General features: G+C 43.3%; 1 protein-coding gene across 8 annotated transcripts in view; it reads right to left on the bottom strand.

Moving 5' to 3' along the window:
• Positions 1–21640, bottom strand: part of CELF6 (CUGBP Elav-like family member 6) — a 28010-nt gene extending 6370 nt beyond the window's left edge. Inside the window, exons 1-4 of one of the 8 annotated variants that reach the window (XM_016126980.2) lie at positions 21103–21318; positions 17446–17520; positions 17231–17313; positions 8704–8752 (exon numbers count right to left, since the gene is read on the bottom strand). In XM_016126980.2, coding sequence (XP_015982466.2) covers positions 8704–8752; positions 17231–17313; positions 17446–17520; positions 21103–21280 — 385 coding nt within the window. In that variant the 5' untranslated portion in view covers positions 21281–21318. Of the gene's footprint in view, positions 1–8703; positions 8753–9871; positions 10102–10406; positions 10595–17230; positions 17314–17445; positions 17521–19126; positions 19299–21102 lie in introns of those variants that run through there. The other 7 variants (XM_016126982.2, XM_016126979.2, XM_016126984.2 and 4 more) reach the window with 7 other exon arrangements.
• Positions 21641–24278: the final 2638 nt, after the last annotated feature.

Raw genomic sequence — 24278 nt, 5'->3', positions numbered from 1 at the left:
GTTTCACCTCCAAGATCCTGGAGCCCAAGAAAATCCATCTCAAACTCTTTTACTCCTTGACAAGCTTGGTTAGGCTGATGGCAGTTTCCAGATCCTGAATGTAAGGAAGCAAGGCCTGTGAGGGTCATAGACTGAAGCCTGGGTGACAATAAAAAGGAAGAATAGACTGCCTGACATTAGCAGTGGAGGGCATCTCCAACAAGGCTATGTGTGTGTCCGTGTTTCACCTGGATGGTGTAGGGTTCAGCCTAGGTTGCCCTAGGTACTCTAAGGTATCTGTTTGTCAATGCTGTGTCTGTGTGGAGGGCAGGGACTGTGGTTTATATGGAACAGGCATAGTGCGTTTCAGCAGAATCTATCCAGAGGATTACTGCCCAGGGATTCTGAGGGGAAAGGGATGGATAATATACTTGTAGCTGGAATTCTAGAGGAGGTGCTGACATTCTGTAAGGAGAGTACAATCCAGTAGGTGTGCTTCACTACTTGGAGTGTTAGTCACAGAATAAGGCTCTTGGAACAAATCGCTGGTTTCCTAACCATTTAAGAAAGTGGTGAATCCATTGTTCTAACAAAAATATTAGGATGGAGCTCAAAATAAGACACAAGCAGAACTGTTCTGCCTGAAGTCAGAAAAGTGTAGGGGTGTGCATGTGTGTGTGTGTGTGTGCGTGTGCACGCACGCGCGCTGGAGTTCCTCTTGCTTTATCTTTTCTTGGCACCCTCTAAAACAAGGATCCAAGGAAAACACTTTAAAAACCATTGACTTGAAAAATAGAGTTCCAGAGGGTGTATGAAGAGGAATCTGAGATCATCCTGTTTAGGAATCCAAGAAGACAAGAAAGGTCTTTCATGAATCTCTTGACCGGTATGACATTGGTGGCTTTGCCTTAACATTGGAGGACAGGCCTCATTTGGCCAGAAGTCAAACCCCAAAAGACTGTATCATTGTTCTGAGCTATGACACTAAAGTATGCCCACATGGCTGCAGAAGGCCCAGGAGAGGCTGAAGATCTTAGAGCCTCCAGAGTTCCAAGGCTTAAAGAGGGATTTGTGATGCCTTAATTTATAGTACAGCTGTGTTGTTAGGTAAGGTCTACAAGATGGTAATGGTACCTAGGTAAGATGTCATGCCACATGGACCAGCATCCATGAAACGAGGCCAGGGTATAGGCTGGGCTCTGTGCTGCCCTTTTCCCAGGTATCATCTTCAATCCTAGTATCCTCTTTGCCATTTTACAGGAAATTTAATGGTTTTTGACAGGAGGATGATCTGGGTCACAGTGAACATAAGCCTCAAAGTGTTTCTAAAATGATGAGATGCATTTCTTTTGAGACCTTATTGTACTCCAAAAAGAAATATAGACTAAACTCCTGAGAATAATCCCCAAATCCACAGCCCTGAATATTTGGAGGGCTGATCAATGCCCCCAGAGAGAGATAACGATGGGATTTAGTCCATATAATTCTGTTTCTTTTAGGTAAGACTCTACCAGTTTGGTAAAAAAGAGAAGTCTGTAAGAGGTAGGTCGGAAATTTCCAAATAAAAGTATCCTGTGAGAATATCAAACAAGAGGCTCCAACTTCCTAAAGTGGGAGGAATTGGAAGATAACATTGGTATAGAGTTGAGACATAGTAGGAAAAACACACAGTTGGATGGTATAATTGCATTTTCCTATTGGCAACCAAAGTGTGTACTCCTTGCACTCGTACCAAAAGCTTTTTTGAACCCAAACCAAGTTGTTTGGGTCCCAGAGGCCCATCTCCATGAATCTGCCTTGTGCCGCTGGTCATATAGGTCAGGGATTCTAATGCAGCAAATGATAGGGTTGAGTGCCCAGAGTCAGAGGCAATCCACTCCATCTTCCCCAGGAATGGCATCAAGATGCTATTCAAGAAAGGCGATCCTGCGTCAAGTTGGGCTGAAGGAATTCCTGAGGTGCTCAAGTTTCTGGTTTCTAGATCCCTCACACCTACTCACCTCAATGGGATGTCATAATTGTAGAAACAATGTAAAGATAAGGCTCCAGCATGGGATACCAAACACAAAGCACACCCTAAAAATATTAGGCCACCTTTCCTTCCAAATAACAACCCAGGAGGTAGTGCTGGTGGCAGCATGTGGAGCAAAGCATTTCTTCCCTGATGTCCTTGGTGATGATGGAAGCATAAAGGGTCAAGGAAGACTGAGAATATGAGTGAAGAAAATATCCAGGGCAAACAGACTCTCCTGGCCAGATTTGATGAGTATCAAGGCTTTAATCGTCTACGGCCACCCTGAATAAGCCCCACCTTGTCTGATCTCAGAAGCTAAGTAGGGTCAGGCCTGGTTAGAACTTGGATGGGAGATCACCTAGGAAGACCGGGTGCTGTAGGTGGAAAAAAAATAATAAAATAAAATAAATGAGAGATTGTAAGCTGACAAGGTTCTTGCAATCTGTGAGGTCAACCAAGGGTTGCCTTGCCTAAAAAAAAAAAAAAAAAGGCTTTAATCACACATGTGCACACACACATACACACACATTTCTTAGAACTATAACCATATTCAATGAAGTTGCAGAATACAAATCAGTAAACAAAAGTCAGCTGTGTTTCTATGCACTAGCAATGAGCAATCTGAAAAGAAAATTTAAAAAATAATTTTACTTATAATAGCATCAAAAGAATAAAATACTTAGGAATAAACTTAACCAAGGAGGTGAAAGAAAACTGAAAACTATAAAATGTTGCTAAAAGAAATTAAAGAAGACACAAATAAATGGAAGACATCCTGTGTTCATGGATTGAAAGACTTGATATTGTTAGGTGTCAATACAACCTAACGTGATCTACAGATTTAATGCAATCTCTATCAAACTCCCAATGGCTTTTCTTGCAGGAAAAGAAAAACCCATTCTAAAATTCATCTGGAATCTCAAGAAAACCTGAATAGCCAAAACAATCTTGAAAAAGAAGAAAGTTGAAAGTCTTACACTTCCTGATTTTAAAACTTACCACAAGGCTACAGTAATCAAACAGTGGGTACTGGCAAAAAGACATATAGATCAATGGAATAGAATAGAGAGCCCAGAAATAATCCCTCATATATATGGTCTAATGATTTTTGACAAGAGTGTTATTTTTTTCAACAAATGGTGCTTAGAAAACTAGCTATATACATGTAAAAGGGACCCTTATTTACACTATGTACAAAAATTAACTGAAAATGGATCAAAGACCTAAACACAAGTGCTAAAACTATAAAACCCTTAGAAGTAAACATAGGGGAAAAGCTTCATAATTTTCCATTTGGCAATGATTTGTTGGATATGACACCAAAAGCATAGGCAACAAAAGTAAAAATAGATAAATTGGACTATATCAAAATTAAAAATTCCTGTGCATCAAAAGACACTATCAAAGTTAAAAAGCAACCAACCAACATATGAAATGACGTTCAACAACACTAAACACTAAGGAAGTGCAAATGAAAACCACAACAAAGTAGCACCTCGCACACATTAAGATGACTGTTATCCAAAAACAACCAAACCAAAAAACAAACACCCTCCTCAAAAAAAAAAAAAAAATTGGAACTCTTGTGCACTGTTAGTGGGAATTTAAAATGATAAATAGCCACTATAGAAAACAGTATGGTGGTTACTCGTAAAAAATTTGAAATAGCATTATCATGCGATCCAGCAATACCAGTTCTGAGTATATATCCAAAATAATTGAAATCAAGGTCTCAAAGAGATATTCGTGTATTCATGTTCACAGTAGCATTATCCACAATAATCAAAAAGTGGAAGGAACCCAAATGTCTATCAAGTAATGAATAGATCAACAAAATGTGGTTTACACATACAATAGAATATTCTTCAGCCTTTAAAAGGAAGGAAATTCTGACATAATGCTACAACATGGATGAACCTTGAGGAGATAATGTTAAGTGAAATAAGCTGGTCACAAAGACAAATACTGCACTGATTTTATTTATATATGATATCCAGAGTAGTCAAACTCATAAAAACAGAAAGTAGAAAGGTAGTTTCCAGGGGCTGGAGGGAGAAATGAATGGGTAATTATTTAATGGGTACAGAATTTGAGTTTTGCTAGATGAAAATGTTCTGGAAATTGGTTGCACAACAGTATGAATATACTTAACATTACTGAATTGTACACTTAAAAATTGTAAAGATGGTAAAGTTACTCAAAGTTTACTTGTTAAACACTGACTAAAATAGAATCCTGGAAAAATTTTAAGAAGGATAGTTCACCTAGATAGTAATATGTTTATTACTCAAAATCCATGCTGTTAACTAAACCCTTGCAAATTTAGGCAGAAATTATTTAAACAGCTATAGGATGGGGAAAGAAGGCTTATATGAAAACAGATAATTGGATTTTGAGTTAAACCAAATTTCATGATGGAAAAAGAGATTCCTCACCTCAGAGAATGTTTTCAATTTTATTTTATTTATTTCATTTTATTTTTATTTTATTATTTTTGGGTTTTTTAATTTAAGTTTTTAGGTGAGGCAACCCTTGGTTGACCTCACAGATTGCAAGGACCTTGTAGGCTTGTACAATCTCTTATTTTTTTTATTTTTTATGTCTATAGCACCTGGTCTTTGTAGGTGGTGTCCTATCCAAGTACTAACCAGGCCCTACCCTGCTTACCTTTCGAAATCAGACAGAATTGGGCTTATTCAAGGTAGCATGACTGTAGATTATGTGTTCAATTTTAGAGTTAAAGAAAAAAGAATGCATGTTAAAAGCACAACTTATTTTTGTATCTTTGGCATCTTAGATACATAAATATTTGCTGAGTGAAAAATACAGCAAATTTGGGGAATGGAACAAACAGAGTGATCACCATTGTGATTTATGAATTTATTGATTTTATGTTATGAAATTTAAAAGAGGAAAGAATATACAAGAGTTCAATGATTTTGAAGATTTTGCCTTATGACAAAAAAAATGTTTTCCCTATAAGATTGGTATTTAGAGCTTAACTTATTTTTAGTGCTTCCACAGTAGATATAGTGTAAGTTAGGAAAAATCAACCTAAGCTCCACGTTGAAGAGCAAATAAAATAGACCTATTTAGTTACTATTGTCTGAAGGATTTGGGGATTTCTAGCTCTGACCTCATACAATTTGAGCTTAACATCCTGAAATACATGAACTCTGAATTTTTACCAGGCAAACATTTCAGTGTTTACATTCGAATAAATCTAAATGCTGAAGGAATAGCTTTTGACATTATATATGTTTAATATAGAAATGGATGCCTTTAATATGTCATAAAAATAAATAATTTTATGTTGGAATATTAGATGCATTTTCCCATAAGAGTATACTGCTCAGTGCCTCCAGAATATAAAATACAGGCATGAAATATGGAGTATACAAACAGCATGAATTAAACTACAGAACTGATAGGAATTGGCTGGGAGACAGTAAAAGGCTGCTATAATGTAGTCCATGAGGACCTATATGTCCATCTGATACTCTGATTGCCACCAAGGCTGCAGGAAACGGCCACAAAAGAAGATAACCCCAGCACCTTCTATCAGGCAGATCCTGTTGTGTTGCTACTATTATTGTATTGTAGGTATCGAATGTGTATGTTACTGATAACTTCTAAAAGTAATACAATAAACAGCACGTTTAATATATTTGTTATTCCAACCACAAACTTCATGTCTGTTGATTAAAAACAAGCAGAATACTGCTCTGTTGCACTGGCATCAAAATTCAAGAGACAGAATGGAAAGTAACTATTTCTGTTTAAAAGCTCATGTGTGCACAATAGAATATTCCTCTGTGACAGATGAAAAAAAAAATCGAAGTCTTTGGGCCAAAGAACCAAACTTGATAGATGTGGTTAGACTATCATAGTGTTGATCCACATAAAAAATTGAACTAGTTGCCAACATTTAATATAATTAAAAGGTAAAATATTTATTAAATCATGATGGTCTCACTAATTTAGGTTAACTTACTAATTCCTATAGAATTTGAGTTGGTAATCCCTGTTTCATGGGGAGAAAAATCTAATAATCCCTTCTAGAAGAAAATAGTGGAATTTTGGAAAAGTACGTTTGCCTTGATACCCATTGGATTATGTCTGCATTGATACCAGTATTCTTATCACATATAGAAATCATTATTAATAAACCAGAAATAAATAATTTAATTTCAGAAATAATAAAAAATATGCAAGCTCACAGGCTTAAATATATCAGGACAGGTGTGACTTAACTCTGAAAGTTAATAGAATGTTTGGACTCACAGGGGCAAGACTTGAATGGGACAAGATGTCCCACGTTGGTGTCAAATTACATTTCAAAAGCAAAATTCAATACCATTCTAAAAGTTAGGTTTCTAAAGCATTAGTTTGTGTTAAAATTCAGCAGAGAGCTGAGCTCACTTTAGAAGGAATGCATGATAATATTGAAGAAAAGGAATACATTTTGATTAGTAACAAGATTATCCAACACAGTTCAGTTGGTAGTAAACTACTTATAAATTGTAAATGCCCAACTATTCTGCAAGACTTAGTTCATATGCCTCCTCTCTCCCAAATATGTAGCAGGGAACATTTGGTGATGTGGGAGCAGGGAGGAATTAGAGATCTTGTCACCCAAACCTGCAAGAATTATCCATGGAGACATTTGAAGTGTATGCTTTTAAAGAGCCATCACATGTCAAGAAATATATGTGTTAACAAAGAACTACTAAAATTGTGAATTATACTGCCAGGCAGACTTCTTTTCAATTAGATTTGCTTTTCCTGCTCTCTTGAGCTGCTCCGAATCTAAACAGGTTTTGAGGTGTGAAGCCACAAAATTTGCCAATGACGTGACCCCTGAAAAACTTGTACATAAATGAAAAGAAAAATGATAAAACTCAAGCTGGTGCCACTGGTTGGCACCCAGATGACCAAGACATATATATGGACCAGGCCAACTGTAAGCTCCCTTCACCCTGACAAGATGTATCAGACGCCAAATAGCAGGAGTGCCCCCAGCACTGTGAACTTAGTTACTAAACCAGACCCCAAGCTGCATCATATTCTTCTAAACTCTGTATATGCTATTTTCTCTGCCTGAAACACTTGCTCTCCCCTCCTCCTTTTAATATTTGACTACTTCTTGTTAATCCTTGAAATCTCAGCTTAAATACTTCTACCTCTGAGAGCCCACCTTGACCTCCCAGACTAAGCTAGATTCCCTTTGTGTCCTCACAGTCCCTGCAGGACTTGAAAAGCACTGATCACACTGAATCATAACCCCTTGTTCACTTGTCTATACGCTCTCATAGCTGCAGAGTTACATGAGGCCAGATGCTAGGTCTGCCTTGCTCACATCTGTATTCCTAATGTGGAATAAGTTACGTAACTCAGAAGATGCTCGTTGGATGGTTGAATAAACTGTATCCCAACCTGTCTGCTTCTTTGTTCACTCAGGTACTCTCAGCTGTCCTCTCAGCTGTGGGACTGTCTAGTGTTTATGGGCAGGGCATAGAAGAGGGCCAACAATGGCCTTGATGCCTAACAGAGTTTCCTAAGAAGCAGAAATTCTTGGGACAAGGGAACTGGAGGTTTAGTATGCAGCCTGAAACTTCTCAAAAACCTGTCTGGAAAGAATGAAGTGAGAAAGGAGGATGTGTATGTAGAGGGGAGGGAGTGAGCTTGAAATATCTCTTCAAAGCAAAGTAGAGGTGATACCATTTTAGCCAGAAATTGAGAATCAGAGACCAGAAGTTACTGAATCCAAAAGGATGAAAGAATGATTTTTTCAGAGGAAAGAACTTCACAATGGAATCAGAGCTCCTTGTAGTGAGCATGAAGTCTAAGAGGGTGTGCAAAATTAGTAGGGGTCCATAAATGTCTGTCAATTGGATTCCATTCTTTCCATAACATTGGGCAGCTTATTTCACGTAACAAAGTGATGGATGATCTTGGGTAAAGTAGGGAGGGTCTTATCCAAGGGAGACAGTCAGCAGACATCAGGGAGGGCTACAGGCAGATATATGACCCAAGGGCGAAAAGACACTAAGAACTAGTACCAGAAGCTAGCATTGCTTTTCCAGGATGGAAACTGGCCAGAATGTAGCTGGTTGTCAAAAAGCCCAGGCTCTTAACCCCTCCTGTTCTTAAGGAGCATTGGTCTTTCTGCACCAGGAAACAGTGCAGCTAAAAAAATTTCAGAGTCTTTCCATAGTCTTTAGCATAGAGTCAAATTCCTTTATGTAGCCTACAAAGTCTGTCATATTGGCTTCATCTTTGACCATGAAGTCAGGCAATTGCAATGAAGGAATGAGTGGCCCCAACCAAGAGCGGACTGGGTTTTCTGTAATCGGATGAATCTGGAGAAGGAGAATAACTCTAGCTTTGTTCTTCAAACAAAGAATCTGGAAAAACAGAAGAAATGAACTCTTTCCAGGGGCAAGGTGTCAAGAGTTCCCTTCTTTTATCTCCAGTATCTGTGTAGGCTCCTCCTCCCTGTTCTGGGTCTAGGGCCCCTGCAATGCCATCCTATCTTAGTCTGAGCTGGAATGGCTTTGTTTTTCTGGTGCCAAGCAACTCCGGACTCCGCTTGTTCCCCAGACCCTAGGCGGCTCTAGTAATAGACCGTGGGTAGCACTGATTCCAGGAGTGGACCCACCATCCCCTACAGAGATGATACCCTGAAGTTCGTCAGGCAGGGAAGTTACCTCCTCGACCCTCACTGGCAGCCGGCTTCACTTGGATTGGACGATTCATCTGAAAGACATCGGAGCAACACACCCAGTCAACATGACTGCCTGGTCCTGGGGCCCCCCAGCTTTTCCACCTCTGGACTCCTCAAGAACTAAGCTCTGGACTTTTTGAATCTGCATTCCATCCCTCTCACATGGGATTATAGATTTTCTCCAAGATTACTTCCTTAAATCTAGGAATTTAGAAGGTGTTGAAAACTAAAGAGTTGAGTGATAGAAAGCTCGGTGTTAAGTGCAGGATGAATCGTGGAGGCTGAAGAGATTCTCTTGCATTGGGTGCTAGGCAGGGACCATGTGAGGTCTGTCCCTCTGGCTCCTGGACTTCTTTAAGGGCTTTGCGTGAAGGGAATTGGGTGAGAGGGTATTGCAGATTTATGTTTTGTGCCTCAAATTGAGAATATAATTCTATGTGTCATTCAAATTAAACAATATGGGAATCAGACTCAGTGCTGTCTATCCCAAACTCTGCCATTTAATGGTTGTATGACTTCCAATAAGCCAACATTGCTCAGATTTAACTTGTTAAATGAGGGAAAGCTTACGCAAGCTTCTGCGTCCCCATAGTGTCTACTCCTCTGTCCCCTCCCTGGGCATCCCTTCTCCCAAGGATGTTGAAGTTCTCCAGGGCATCATCCTTGGCTCTCTCATTCCACTCCTCTTATTCTTCCTGGATAATCTCATTCACACCCACAGCCTCAGCTACTATCCCCACAAGGATGACTCAGAGCTCTGCGGCTCCAGCCCATCCTCCTCTCTGAGCTTAAGACCTATGTGCTCAGCCTCTTGCTGGACATCCCAACTAGAAAGTCTGACTGGCACCTTCCACTTGACACACGAAACCAGAGTTTATCTTTTTGCCCAAACCTGATCTTTCCAGTCACCCACTATAAACCTGAAAAGCAGCTTGATTCCTCCCTCATCCCCTCTCCCACCAACCGATTTCACCTTCTAATTCAGGGGTTCCCTGGTCAGGGGTAGATAAGAATCGCCTGGGAACCATATTAGACTCTTGAGCTGGGGGACTGTAAAATTTGTAAAAGCTCTTAGGTGATGTCAATACACACCCCACACATTCCCATCCCCCAACCACCCTGAGAGAATTCATGATTGAATCCCATCTCACCTTCCTCTCATGGGTGTTGTGGGGATCACATGAGATAATGGGGACGCAAAAGGTCTTTGTAAACTGCCAGGAGCTGGGTGCGTAGGATGTGAGGAATTATTGTTGGGGGGCAGACAGCTGAGTGCCGGGAGGAAAGAACAGCGGCCTTCCTGGTCATGGAGAAGGGGTACTGATGCCCATCTGGCCTGAGAAGGTGATGATCTGACCCCCTCCTCTCAGGAAATGCACTGCTTCTGCACCAATCAGGGGCCACTTCATCCTCTACCAATGTGCTCGTTGCCGAGACAACAGGCAGCTTCCTGTTACCATAGCCACAAGTGCTACCCAGTAACCATGGTAACGCCCTGGCAGTCACAGTTGAGCAATTTCCTTTGGATCAAATTTGAGGGTGGGGAGCGGGGAGGGTTTATTAAAAAAAAAAAAAAAAAAAAGGAAGGAAGGAAAACAGGCCAAATCTGAACCAGTGCATTTCCCTCCCACCCAAGGCTCACGTTCTTATATGCTCTGACACACCCACTCGCTGGTGGTGGAGCACCTGCAGTGTACCAGGCTGTGGGTGGGGGTTGAGACACCAACAGGACTCAGGCTGCAGTCTAAGGGGATGACAGATCAATTCAAGCAGAGCAGGGCGAGCTGGACAGGTCTGGACTGGCCTGGACCAGGGACCAGGAGGACAGGACCCGTCCCTGGGCATGGCCACCTGTGATTGTGGAGGAGAGACCAAGAGACAGAGCCATGGAGAGCACAGACACAGGGAGAGATGAGAGACACAGGCAGACAGAAATGATGAGAGAGAGAGTAAGAGATAGTCCTAGAAAGGGGCAAAGAAAGAGAGAAATAGTGGTGGAGATGGGAAGGAAATGAGGGGATAAAAGGACAGGAAGGGGGTGTAAGAAAGGCAGGGAGGAGAGTGGTCGGGGAGAAGGTAAGAGGGGTAGAAGCCTGGGGTTGGGGGCAGTGAGGGTGAGCAAGACTATCATTATTTTATTAGTTCTTAAATAGATTCTCAGAATTTCTCTCTGGAGCCTAGAGTGATGAGCACATGTGACAGCAATGGTTTCCATGGCAGCTGCCTCCCTAGCTGGGTTTCTGGGGAGATGGTGCTCATCGGTGCTCTGGGGGACGCCCCTTTCCTCCTCCTCCACTCCACTGCTCTTTGATGGAGAGTGGCCATTAGGTGGTACGTAATGTTCCACATGGACCTAACAGAGTCCAGGCCTCAGAGGCTGGGCACCTAGGCTTTCCACCACTCGGGTATGCTGCCAGCATTTCCTGAATTCTGTGAAGATCCTCAGGCTGGGCTTTTCAGGGGAGACAGTGATTCCCCTGGGGATCCTGTCTTCAAAGACTTACAGAGGAGAAGATAATGCCACTACTTCCTGAGAACCTAGTATATGCCAGGCCCTACCTGGGGCACTTTATATACATTGTTTCTAAATTCCTTCCACCTGCTCTGCAAAATAACACTATTGTCCTCACAGTATAGATGAGAAGGCTGAGGCTGAAAGCTGAGGATAATCACTTGTCCAAGATCATGTGGTGAGTGAGTGGTTGAGTTGGAATTTACCCCCAGTTCTATCTGACATTGAAGTCGATGACTTGCATCGTGCCGCTTGACTCTGTTCTTAAGACGTGAATACAAATAATGAAGGCACAGAGAGATCAGAGCCTTAGGAGGACTGCAAGATAATGTGCTCTGGGAGAGGCTGACTTCCCCTGGAGAGGCTGACTTAGGAAAAGCTTCATGGAGGAGGCAGATTTGACCTGGGGGTCATGTGTAAGACTGGGATTATTGAGCCATGTGGAGATAATGCGAGAGGTAGGGCTGGAGGCTGCCTATTCCAGATGTCTGGGGTATGGAGAGGGAGCTTCTAGTCTGAAGGAGCAAGGGTTCTGCTGGGCACCTGGCACAGAGGTAGCCAAGGTGGAATACATTACTTCTGAGTCAGATAGATGTGGATTTAAACCCTGACTCCATCACTGGCAACTTCTCTAAGGTCTCTGAGCCTCAATATCCACATCAGTAAAAGAGAAGGAGAATCATGATCCTACCTCACAGGCTTGTAGTGAAAATGACAATGGCTAGATCTTAGTAGGCTCACCTGATGTAATACATATTTTTATTTTAATGGGAAGATGTGAAACTGAAAGGTAGGCAGGGACCAGATCAAGGAAGGTTGTGAAAACCTCAAAAAGGAATTTTGACTGCTGTATTTGAAAGGTTTTAGGGCTCCAAGGAAGGATTTAAGTAGGGAGATGATCTAGTTCTTTTTGTCTTATGAAAGATCCCATGAGCTGTCTCCATGCAGAGAAGAGATTGGAAGGGGAAAGATTAGAGGCAGAAAAATCAGTGATACAGGTAAGGGGCAAAGGTGACCTGGACCAAGGCAGAGGAAATGAACAGACTCAAGAAATGTTTAGGAAGAATTAACTGGACTAAAGTTCTAGTGAATGTGGGGACTGAGGGAGAGGAGGAAATGTTGACTGACTCTCAAGTTTACGGCTCAGGTATTCAGGAAGTTGATAGTTTGGGAATTAGGAGATGCAGGCGGAAGTCCCAGGAAAGGAGCCCAAGAAAACAAAGACAAAACTGGGACAGCAGTGCTACCCAGGGCTCTGGGCCTTCAATCCCCACTGAAAAGTGGTCAGGAAAAACACCTAGGATTTAGGTATACTCTGTGTGGCTGGAGGAGAGAGTTGCCCATTGAACCGTCTGAGCAACCTGACCCTACCCTGCCTTATTTCTGCCAAGACCAGGGGAGGGACGTGGGAATGGGGTGAGGTGATCATGGTTCCCCTTTGAAGAAAAGAAGTTATTGCTTCCTTGGCTGAGACTTTGTCATGAAACCTCAGGTGAGCTCTTGTGCTTAGCTAAGCACTTATTTCCTTGAGAGTTTCCTAAGTGGAGTCCAGGCTTATGTCTGCTTCAGAGCCCAACCCTAGAGGGGAAATCATGAGAAGGAATGTCAGAAAGAGGAGAGAACAACCTGCTCCAAGCAGTGGAGTAGGGAAGGCCAGAGGCATCATATACATGCAGGAGGCCCTGGTCCTTCTGCCCCCATCAGCAGAGTGAATGAAAGACCCTACCCCTTCTGCTTGACCTGCCTAAAATTCCTGCCTTTAGATTCAGCATTGCCCTCTTCAGACTCTCATATCCTAATGCCAACTCCTCCCTCCACTCAGCACTAATGCCCTCAGCCCCTTCTCCCACCATGGAAAGAGTGTTTGTTAGAACCTCCCCAAAGGGACACTGGTGGGTCTAAGAGAGTTGTCATGGATGTAGGGAAGAGAGACGCAGAGAAAAAACAAATGTCACCATTTTCAGTACTTTGTTCTACTTCACACCCCTCCTCTAATTCAACCAAACCTATTGGTTCTAAAATCTATATGGATATCCTAAATACCTCTGAAGTCTGCCTTCCCCTCCTCATTCCTGCCCTATCTCCAGCTCCAGGCCAGCATCATCATTCACCTGCACTCATGCAACAGTGTCCTAAAGAGTCATCCTGCCTCCAGGATTACTTTCTCTCCAGTCCAACTTTCACACTATAGCCAGTCCCTCACTCTTCCCTGCTTAAAATCTGTTTGTGATTCCCATTGCAAGCCTCCCAGTAAAGCTCAAGATCCCAGCGTTGGCAGTCAAAACTTTTCCTTGGTTGCCTAACATACATGATACTCTTCATTCACATAGAGCCTTAGCCATCTTTGCTAGACACATTCCTTGCCAGTTCCCACACTGTACCCAGAATTCTAGAAGGGGCCTTCACCTTTTAAGTTTCTAGACCTTTGAACGCGATGAAATATGATCATGATTTAGCTCTGATAGCATCTCTTCTGTGAAGCTTCTCCTCCCTCTTCACTCCTGATGCTTCTTTTACATGCTCAGATGTAAACCCCAAGGAGATGTAATGAGTTATTTCTGGGCTGGAAGCCCCTTGAGGGTGAAGGCTCTAACTCATTTACTGGGTGGCTACTAGCACATACCGTGACTTTGTGTGAGTTAGAGAAAATGTTTCCCTTCCTCTGGGCTGACACATCCCTGTGATAATGTGCATGGCTTGGTCAGTAGAGCATGGGTGGATTTTAATCCCCATTTGTCTTTTCCACTCAAGCTGTTTTGTGCAGGGCACAACCTGAAAAGTAAATGAAGTCAGTTATGTCTGACAGTGCTTAAAAGGATGGATACCCAAAGGAAAGGAAGGAGTTTATAAGCAGAAAGAGAGAAAGAAAAAAGAAAGTAAAGGGGCACCTTCGAATCCCAGGTGCGTCTGAGGTTGTACTTCACCTTCTTCATTTGGATTCTGGGGTCTAAAGTGAGGCTGAAAGAAGTGGCTAACAGCTTCAAGGGGAAGAAGCTGAAGAAGATGGGACAGACCACTGAGATTTGAAGAAGTCCTGAGTAGGGAGCCAAGATTTGATAGATGACAGAAATTAGCAGGGGACAGGTGGAAGGGAACCAAAGGGAGGTCTCAGTCTAGCAGTTATCTGGAAATTTACCCTAGGGGTCCAGGCTTTCTCTTTGGAGTTGACCCAACATTTCCCTATCCCACAGGAACAGTCCTGCCTATCTCAGGGGAGCCCAGATTGATCTTATCGCTGCTTCTCCAGAAGATGGTAGCTGTGCCCAGAATCCAGTGCTTGTAAAGAGCTGACCCTCCTCCCTGCATGCTGGTGGGCCTGAGGCCAGGTAACTAAAGCTGCTGCTGCCCCTGGCAGGCCTAGAGGAAAGGTTGATGGCACAGACATTGCTGGGAGTGGCCAACAGAGCCATCGATTTTCATTTAGGAGAATAATTAAATATTAATTTTCATTTCGTTAAGCTGGGAGGGTGAATAAAGCCAATCTTGGCAGTGCCAGAGGAAGCTAGGCCATGTTGGAAGACAGCAGTTAAAAGGGTAAAGGGGGCAGATGTGTCCAGTCACCAATCCCTCCAAAACCTTAGACCTCTGTCTGCCACCAGCTTGGCTCAGGTAATGGTGAATAAGTTCTGGAGCCAGAGTACCTGGCCTTGAAGCCCAGGTCTTCTCATTAGTGGCTACGTGACCTTGGGTAAGCCACTTGTTTTCTATTATTCAATTTCTTCATTTTTAAAATGCAAACACCAATAACAATGCCTTCTTCATAGAGGATTAACATGTAAATTTTTGTAATCAATAAATGTTACTTATTATTTCTCTTTTCTCCCCCCAGAAATGATCCCTGTAGTCTAGGGCTTCACAGCTCTTATATCAGGTGCTCTAAGCTTCAGAGTCCTCCAGTTACCCCTTATCTTATGGAGCCCTGTGGCTGGTTGAGGATGGGTTTTGTTCTCCCAAAGTTCATCTTAATTTTCTCAGCGCCTTTCAGTTGCTTTCAGGATAAAGTCCAAACTCCTCAGCCTGGCACCCAAAATTTCCTCTTCGACCACTGCCCTCTTTTCTACAGCCTGGCCCATGCTCACATGGGCCCTCCCTTACACCCCCAACCCCATTTCACACTCATCCTGTTCCTTCTGTCTCTACACATTTACCATGCTGTTTCCCACATGGAATGTTACAGTTTGTCTCAGTGACACTCAATTCTAATTCTAGCATCAGAAGTCATTTACTCCCATGCTTGGATGAATGACTTCTACCCCTCCTACTACTAATGCTGCTGTTACTATTACTACTACTACCACCACCAGCTAACCTATATTGAGTGCTTATTGTCTACCAAGAACTATGTTAAGCACTTTACATGACTTAGTTTAATTATTTCAACAGCCCTATGAGTTCGATTTTACAGATGAGGAAGCTTAGGCTTAGAGAGGTAAAGACTTTCTCAGTGTCACAGAGTTAGTGAGTGCTGAGGCCTGGATCCACACCCAGGTATGTCTGACCCCAGAGGCTGCATACAGAGGATTGGTGAGGGTGATAAGTTGGTGTTACTTGAAATGGAATCTTCAAGAGCGAGGCTTCAGTTGCTTCAATTACTAGGATTAGTTCTAGGATCTGACGCCCTATTAATAGCTTGACCAGCTCTAGGCAAAGCTTGTCCCATTGCTGGACAGCTCAAATTCGAAGAGAAGACTTCTTTTTACTGAGCTGAAATTAGTGTTTCTGTTCTTTATACCCATCGATTCTGATCCAGCTCTCTGGAGCCATCTGTATAAAACCATATATCTCTTCAGAATCTGAAAGTGGCTACCCCTCCCCCCCACAATAGTAATATTTATTGAGATCTTATTCTGTTCCAGGCATTTAATAAGCCTCAGTTAATCCTCATGATAGCCCAGTGAGCCAAGTGTTAGTATAACCCACTCCTTATAGATGAGGAAATTGAAGCTCAAGATGTTAAGTAATGTACCCAGAGACACAGAACTGATAAATGGCAGAGCTGGGACTCAAAGTCAGGTCTGTGAGACTCAAAAACTAGTATTTCTACTTATTATGTTATGATGCCTCCCTGTTAAAGCCCGCACTAAACCAATCTTCACCAGCTAAATATCCGCAGTTACTTCAAATCATCGTGTGTGTGTGTGTGTGTGTGTGTGTGTGTGTGTGTGTGTGTGTGTTGTCCCCATCCCATCATGGTCTCTTTCTGGTAGGCTAGTGACCCTCTCTTAAATCTGAGGATTTGAAATGGATATCGTTCCAGTTTTGGCCTGCTCAGGGCATTTAAATACCGCTCTTGTTCTAGACATACCATTCTTCAGAGAAGAGAAAATGAGGATGAGTAGTATAACTTGCTTGGTGAACTCATGTTAGTTCCTAACAATCACCACTTTTTTCTTGCCACATGGTCAATAGGTCTCACTTTGCCTTTTGTCCAGTGATTAGCCATTAGCCAAGGCCATACTAGGTGCCATCGATATATAATGGCCTACCTGCCTATAGAATCAGGTCTCTCTTAACTTTAGCTAAGTGTTTGAGATGTAGGGGGAAGGCAAGCTTGGTGAGTCAAGGCACTCCCCTAAAAAAACATTACAGGAAGAAGACCAGCGAGATATGTCATCAAGGGCCCTAGTACCGGAGAAAATGAGACACAGCAGAGCTTCTAACCTATATAGCTCCATATATGCTCACATCAGTGACAAATGACACCTGAAGCCATGATTTTAGCCAAGGTGGACAGATTCTAGTATAGCCCACAACAATGACGCGTCTCCTAAAAGATGAGATAGATCACTTCGCCCAAGGGTCTTGAGCCCATTTCTTTGATCCAGAAGACTGAATGTAATAAAGAACCTGTTTAGGGCACAGGTAAGCCTTCTCCTAGAAAAATAGTTCTCCTGCTAGTTCCTGCTTCCAAGCTGGCTCCTACATGCTGCTCTGGCATGCATGTAGGGCATCTCCCAAGCCTGAGGTGATTCCCACCCTCCAACCCTGGTGGACTTACCCCTGGCAGGGTCTTCTGCTCGTGCAGTGCACTCTGGGCCTTGAGAGCAGAGTCCCGGGCGCAGTAGGTGAGGAAGGCACAGCCTGGGGAGGAAGAGGCTGGCTCAGGAGGTTTTCTGAAACCCCAAATACTCTTCCTGGAAATACCTCATTAAGCTGACAAACTCAAGACCACTCTCCTTTAAACAAGGACACTGCTTCTTCTCTGCTTCCTACCTTCGCTGAAGGGAGGGGCTTCATGTGTCTGTGTCTTAGGCTCTGGCTCCCTTTCATTTTCTCTTGGCCTCCCACCTAGGGAACATGTATACCCATACCCAGTCACGTGTTAATACAACCACACATCTCTCCTCCCCACTCCAGCCATAAGTCCTGTTGGGGTTAAACCTCCCTAAGCAGCTTTGGCTTCAGCTTTAACCAGCCTCCCCCTTTTTGGATTTATACTCACAGAGTCTCCCAGAATCAGCCTTGATTCCTTCCCAACTCAGTTTCAGATGGGAGGAGGCAGGAGAGGAAGAGGAGGGTTGGGATCCAAGTCCAGAACCCCACAAGTCCTTCCTAATATTTCACTCCTCCAATTCTGAAGGTAATGAATGGGTTAATCTGAGGCTTAGAAGATGAGGCTGGTTAAGGGTTTCTTGTAGGTAGGAGCTTCCAGGACCTCCAATCCTATCCAAGGAGCTTGATTTGTCAGCATTCCCAAAGCTTCAAGATAGGGCCTCTTAAAGGGTTATTGTGACCCGAATCTGACTTCTCTGAAAGAACCAGTAGATATAGGGCAGAGAAGGAGTCTAGATTGAACCAAAGGGTCGGTCCTACCACTCTTCGTTCAGCCTCAGAACCTGTGGCTTGCTAGAAAACACTGAAGCAGGGATCTCTTCCTTTCCAACAGTCACTGAGCACTCACTCATTCAGAAAATAGTTACTGAATTCTTACTTATTATGGTAGAGCATTACAAAAGGCTTGAGGATAAAGTGGCAACAAGACAGACACATTCTCTGCCCTAATGGGGATTATACAAAGAATCATGAGGGGCATGTAATTGAGTCCAAAATGCTAAGGAATTTCTTTAAGAACACACTGTATCCTCAATAAAAAATAGAGTTTAACTAGGTGACAAGAAAGATGGTGATTATTTCAGGCAGAGGGAATAGCACATATGAAGACTCAGTCAAGAATTCAGTGTATTAGAGAAATGGATGGAAGGCTAGTGTGATTTGAAATTGGTGAATGGGGGCAGAGGTGTGCAGGGATCAGGTCATCTATATAGCCTTTTACACATCAGTCTAGATTTTGAACTTTTTTTTAAAGAGTAGTAAGTAGCCGCTAAAAGGGTTTTAAACAGGGCTGTGACATAATAAGATCTGTGTTTTTAAAAAAAGCCTTCTGAGTGTAGGAAGGTGAAAGAATGAAGGAAGAAAAAGTGGATATGGGAAGCCTTTAGGAGCTTGGTGCAGTTTTCCACTTAGACCTCATCAGACTAAAAAGGCAAAAGAAACCATTTTCTCTGATGTGTTCTATGTGGTTGCCCTTACCTTAAGGTGGGTGGATATCTGCCATTCACTGAGTTAAAGGGAATTTAGGCAACTCCTGGGACAAACTCTTATCATATCAATAGGGAAACTGAAGCCCAGAGAGTATGTCAGTGGCAGGATAGGGTTTGGAATCTCTTAAGTGCTAGGCTGAGGTTGTTTTCAAAGCAGTGTGGCTGCCTCCCTCATTACCCAGCCATTGAAAGGAAAATGAGTCACTCTGGCTTTTGGACGTCAATGTTGCTGGGGAGAGGATGGGGAAGATGTTGACTTGGAGATCTTCCCTGATCATCTTGCAAGGCAACCCTGCCTTGAAGAGTTGCACGTTGGTTTGGGGCTAAATCACCAAACACCTGATTCTGCTTACATCTCTGCTTCATCTTCTGCCACCGTGCCATATCAGCTGACATCAGAACTGTGCAGCCTGGAGCTCTGCCTGAAAGGCTCAGGGGCCCAGGTGCTGACTAAAGGAGCCCTTGTGGACTACCTATGATAGGGGGCAGAAGCATGTGGGGATAGAAAGACAGAGAAGTATGTCCAAAGAGACAGATGAACGATAAAACAAGATTAATGAGAGAGAGAGAGAGAGAAGAGAGAGAGAGAGAGAGAGAGAGAGAGAGAGAGAGAGAGAGAGAGAGAGTGTTTAGAGATTTTAAATGGTGAGAAAGTAAGAATTAAAGGTAGTCTATACACTTCCCTTATTGTAAAGATGGCCTAAAAAGGCTAGCTTGTACCTACATACTGAAATAAATGTCTATAATATAAGAAAATAAATTGCTATGGATAGATGGACAGCCAGGCAACTGGACTGCATTACAAAGAATCTGAATGGTATGGTTGTGTCCTTTCATGCCCCATTTAAAATAACCCCACCCCAAAGGGTAGAAGATGCACTACTACCTACCTGGTCCCAGATCTTCCATGAGCATTTATTTTCCTAAAGCATTTACAATAGTGTGACTAGGAACACCCCAAGGCCTCCCAGTTGAAAAGAGGTGGCAGCCTGATTACAGCTCTCAGCCCTTAGGAAAGTACATTTAACTGTTACCCAGGGCCCACCACTTATTTCCTAGGAAGATCATGGAGTATAGTTCGTGAATTCCCCTCCCCCCAAAGCCTGAAACCACAGAATGGGGAAGGTAGAGGGAGATAAAGGTGTTTCTCCTCAAATCATTTCCTTCCCCCACCCATGAATGACATGTGATTCTGGCTCTCTTTCTCCAGTCCAGACTGGACAGACTTTTCTGCATGTAAACAAGCCTCCTCCCTCTCTCTACTGGAAGAAAGGGGTGTGGCTGGACAGTACTGTGGCGCCTCTGTCTCTTTAGGAAGGGCGAGGAGAAGACCCATTGCTACCTCTTCAACCTGACCCACCCAGAGGCTGAGTTCCACAGGCATTGGCCCAGGACCAGCCTGTGAAGGAGGAAAAGCAAGAGGCTATAAGGAAGATTGGGGAGGAGCGAAGATGAGGCACAGGGTTGGGGAAATTAGAGGATGAAAAAAGTGTGGATTCAGCTGAGAGGAAACCTGAGATGAGGGAGCACATAGTGTCAGAAGTTCCAGGGTTCTTGGACTCAAATCAGAAGAGGCAGATAATGTTGGTATTCTGGCAGGGGGCAAGAGAGATTGGGGTTACTGTTACACATGAAATGGAATTTGGAGGTGAGAACCTCCTGGGAGGGGAATTGGATTTTGTGAGTTACCTAGGCCTGGGTTCTGAAGAAGGGGAGAATTCGGGTCTGCAGCATTTTAAGTTGGCAGTCTAAGAGTCAAAAGAAGACTCTGGAGGTTAGATGGGCTTGGAGGCCAGAATGAGGGATGTAAGTCCAAGATGTGTGTGTGGGGATGGTTAAACCTAAGTGAGATGGTACCAGATGGTCCAGCATTGGGGAGATTGAGGGTATGTGAGACCTAGAAAGTGGAATAAGTTTCCAAATTCTAGGATTTTGCATGTCGGTTGGGAGGGATGGAGTGAAGTCCAACTGAAAAGTGGGGACTGTTGGGATGTGAGAGATGAAAGGCAGGAAGTTGGAGGTTAGAGTAGAGGACATGTCAGGTTACCAGAGTAATGATCTGAGGCAGGATGACAGAGAAAATTCTAGGTTGGGGCTCTGTGATCTGAGGAGAATACCGGGCTGAAGTGAGGCTAGTATTGAACTGGAGTTGGATTGGCCCTAGGTAGGGCTAGAATTGGGTTTGGGTTGGGCCGCACTCTAATCGGATTGGGGCTGGGCAGGGCAGGGCTTGGCAGGGCTGGGCTGGGCTGGGCTGGGCTGGGCTGGGCTGGGCTGGGCAGGGCTGGGCTGGGCTGGGCTGGGCTGGGCTGGGCTGAACCCCGCGCACCTTTGTGGAGGCCGGTGAGCCGGTCCTTCAGCACCGTCAGTTCGTAGATGCGGCCGAACTCCTCGAACAGCGGCTTGAGGTCCTGCTCGTCCAAGCCCCGCGGGATCTGCCCCACGAAGAGCTTGATGGCGTCGTGGTCCTTCATGGGCACGGCAGGACCTGGGTTTAGTCCGCTCATGCCGATGCCGCTGTCCGCGGTGCTGAAACCTAGGCGCGGGCTGGGGCCGGCGGGCGGCGCAGACCCTCCGGGCGCCGCGGCCATATCCCCGCCCCGTCCGCCCTCCCGCCGTTCCCGCTGGTCCCGCCGGTCCCGCCGTCCCCTCCCAGGACCGGTGGCGAGGACCAGGAGAGAGGGGGCGGGGCCCTGGTGGCGAGGGCGGGGGGCTGCACGGGGGGCGGTGTCCCCGGTGGAGGGGCGTAAAAGGGGGTGGGGCGGGCTGGAAAGAGGCGGGGCCGGGGGCGGGGCAGGCCGGCGCTGAGCCTGCAGGACGCTGGGGTCCGGCTTGAGGTCCCCGCGCGGCGCTCTCTGGGCTCGCGCTGGAGCGCTCCGGGAGGTGAGCCCTGAGCCACGGCCCCCGTGCTTGGTGACGTCAGGCAGCTGGCCGCCGAGTCTACGCAAATGATTTGCATAATGAGGAAGCAACGGCCAATCAGAACTGTAGTTGACCGTGCTCGGCCGGGGGCGGAGGGGCGGCTGGGCTCACGCGCTCCAGCTCGCCATGGCAACCGGACCTTCGGGTGCCCTGTGTGTGTCGAGTGTGTGCGGGCGTGGCCCTGAGTCGCGCGTGTGCGCCTTGGACCGCGTGAGGGGAAGTAGCTTCGTCATGCGTCTGCAGGAGTCAGAGCTAGCCCCCTCCTCACACACAGGCACATACAAGCACACTCACCTCCAATCACGGCTGCTTTTCATGTGGGGATGGACGGGGATTCCTCTTCCTTCCACACTACCAAAGCCACCCTACCCCGCCCCATCATACATCTCTCTGTTCTGTGTCTTCAACCACTTCCTTACCCACGAGCCTCAAACACATTCGTCTCACCTACATCCTCCTCTCCCATTTTTTTTTTTTAATTCTAAAGAAAGAGAAAAGAAATAAAAACTCCCAAACACTCCTTGAATATAGATCCCTTCTCAGGAAAGTAAGGGAACTTACATTAGCCATATTTGCTCTGATACTTGGTTCATCCCAGTTCCGTGAGCTCACGAGTGTCATATACCTTCTTTGGAAAAGGAAGCTGAAGGTCTGAGGGTCAAAGAGGTTAGGACCAAGTCGGCCTCCAACATCTGCTGGGCCCAGGGCAAGAGAAAAAATAAAAATAAACAAACGATGTGTCTATATGTGTAAAAGATGTAAAATAAGTTAAAATTTCTTAAATAAAATGTTTGCCTTTCATTTTCACAAATACACGCATAATAAAAAACGAAAAATACATGTAAAGCTGTTGTTTACATGACTGACAGTTAACAAAATATCAGAGCTGATGGAATTTTATTACTCTTGCTTTTGTCTGAGTATATTCTCTTGATGGGTGGGTGATGATGTTTGGACAGAAGAGTTACACAATAAAGATAAGTAATTCATAAAATATATATTTATTTAATAAAACTTTTGTCTGCTTTTTTCAAGTAAAATTGCTAGCCTGTGTCCACTGAAATTTCTTAAGAGCAGCGGCAGCCAGCAGAATCAACAAAATATTATTTAGAAATAAATTGTAATTTTTCAAAAGTTCTTTTTAACTTTTAATAAAAGTTACTCTTTGTAATTACATGATTATAAAGTGGATTATAAGGATATTTCACTTTTATTCAGTTCCATGTTTTTTTAATTTTCCTTTGACCTGTGGATTACTTATAAGTGTATTGGTTAGTTTTCAAATGTTTGGAGACTTTCTTATTATCTTTCTGTCTTTGATTTCTAGGATGAATCCATTACAGTTAGAGAACACTCTATGATTTAAGTTTTTTACATTTGTTTAGGTTTTGTGACCCTCAGAATATGATCTATCATGGTAAATGTCTTATTGGTACTTGAAAAGAATGTATATTCTGCTGGTGTTGGTGGAGTCTTCTATAAATGCTAATTAGATCATGTTGGTTGAGCTCTTTTTTATCCTTGCTGACTTTGTGTCTAGTTGGTTTATCAGTTGTTGAGAGAGGAGTGTTAAAGTCTCCAGCTAAAATTGTGAATATATCTATTTCTCCTATCAGTTACATTAGTTCTTGCTTCACATATTTGGCAGCTCTGTTGGTTGGAATATACACATTTAGGATTGCTGTCTTCTATTATTATGTAATGTCGCTCTGTTCTTGATAAATTTCTTGCTTTGAGATCTACATTATCTGATAATAATATAGCCAACCCTGATTTCTTTTGGTTAATATTTGCATAGTACATCTTTTTCCATCTTTTTTATTTTCAACTTACCTATGCTGCTATATTTTTAAGTGAGTTCCTTGTAGGTAGCATATTTGGGTATTTTTTTTTAATCAGGCCATCAATCTTTGTCTTTTAGTTGCTATATTTAGACCATTTACATTTAATGTAATTATCAACGTGTTAGATCTTAAAGCCGCCACTTAATTTTTTGTTTTCTTTTCATTCTCTCTGTCATTTCTCTGTTTTCTTTTTCCTATCTTCCTATGGGTTACTTGTTCCTTATTTTAGATACATTAAACAAACATATCTTAACACAGTCTACTGGTGTTGATATTTTACCAGTTCAAGTGAAGTGTGGAAAAGTTACCTAGATTTAAGTTCCTTTATCTTCTCTTTTTAATAATTGTTTAATATATCCTCTACATACTTTGAGAATCAAATTAGACAATGTTATTTAAAAACAATTTGGAAAACTCAAGAGGATAAGAAAAGTCTCTAATATTTAACCATGTGTTTCTTCTTTACATTGTTCTTCCCTCCTTCCGAATAGTCTAAGATTTCTTCATTTATCATTTTCTTGAAAGAACTTCTTTAGCCATTCTTTTAAAGGTATTTGTACTGGTGACAAATTCTCTAAGTTTTCCTTCACCTGAAAATGTCAATTTCCCCTTCATTTCTGAAGGATATTTTTGCTGGATATAAAATTCTGATTTGGCAGTTCTTTGATTTCAGCATTTGAAAATGTTGTGCCACTTCTTCATGGCCTCCATAGTTTCTTAAGAGTAATCTGTTGTCATT

The sequence above is a fragment of the Rousettus aegyptiacus genome, unplaced genomic scaffold (genome assembly GCF_014176215.1).
Source record: "Rousettus aegyptiacus isolate mRouAeg1 unplaced genomic scaffold, mRouAeg1.p scaffold_m13_p_3, whole genome shotgun sequence".
NCBI classification, from domain to species: domain Eukaryota; kingdom Metazoa; phylum Chordata; class Mammalia; order Chiroptera; family Pteropodidae; genus Rousettus; species Rousettus aegyptiacus.
The sequence above is the reverse complement of the archived record's forward strand: the minus strand, read 5'-3'. Positions and strand labels throughout refer to the sequence as shown.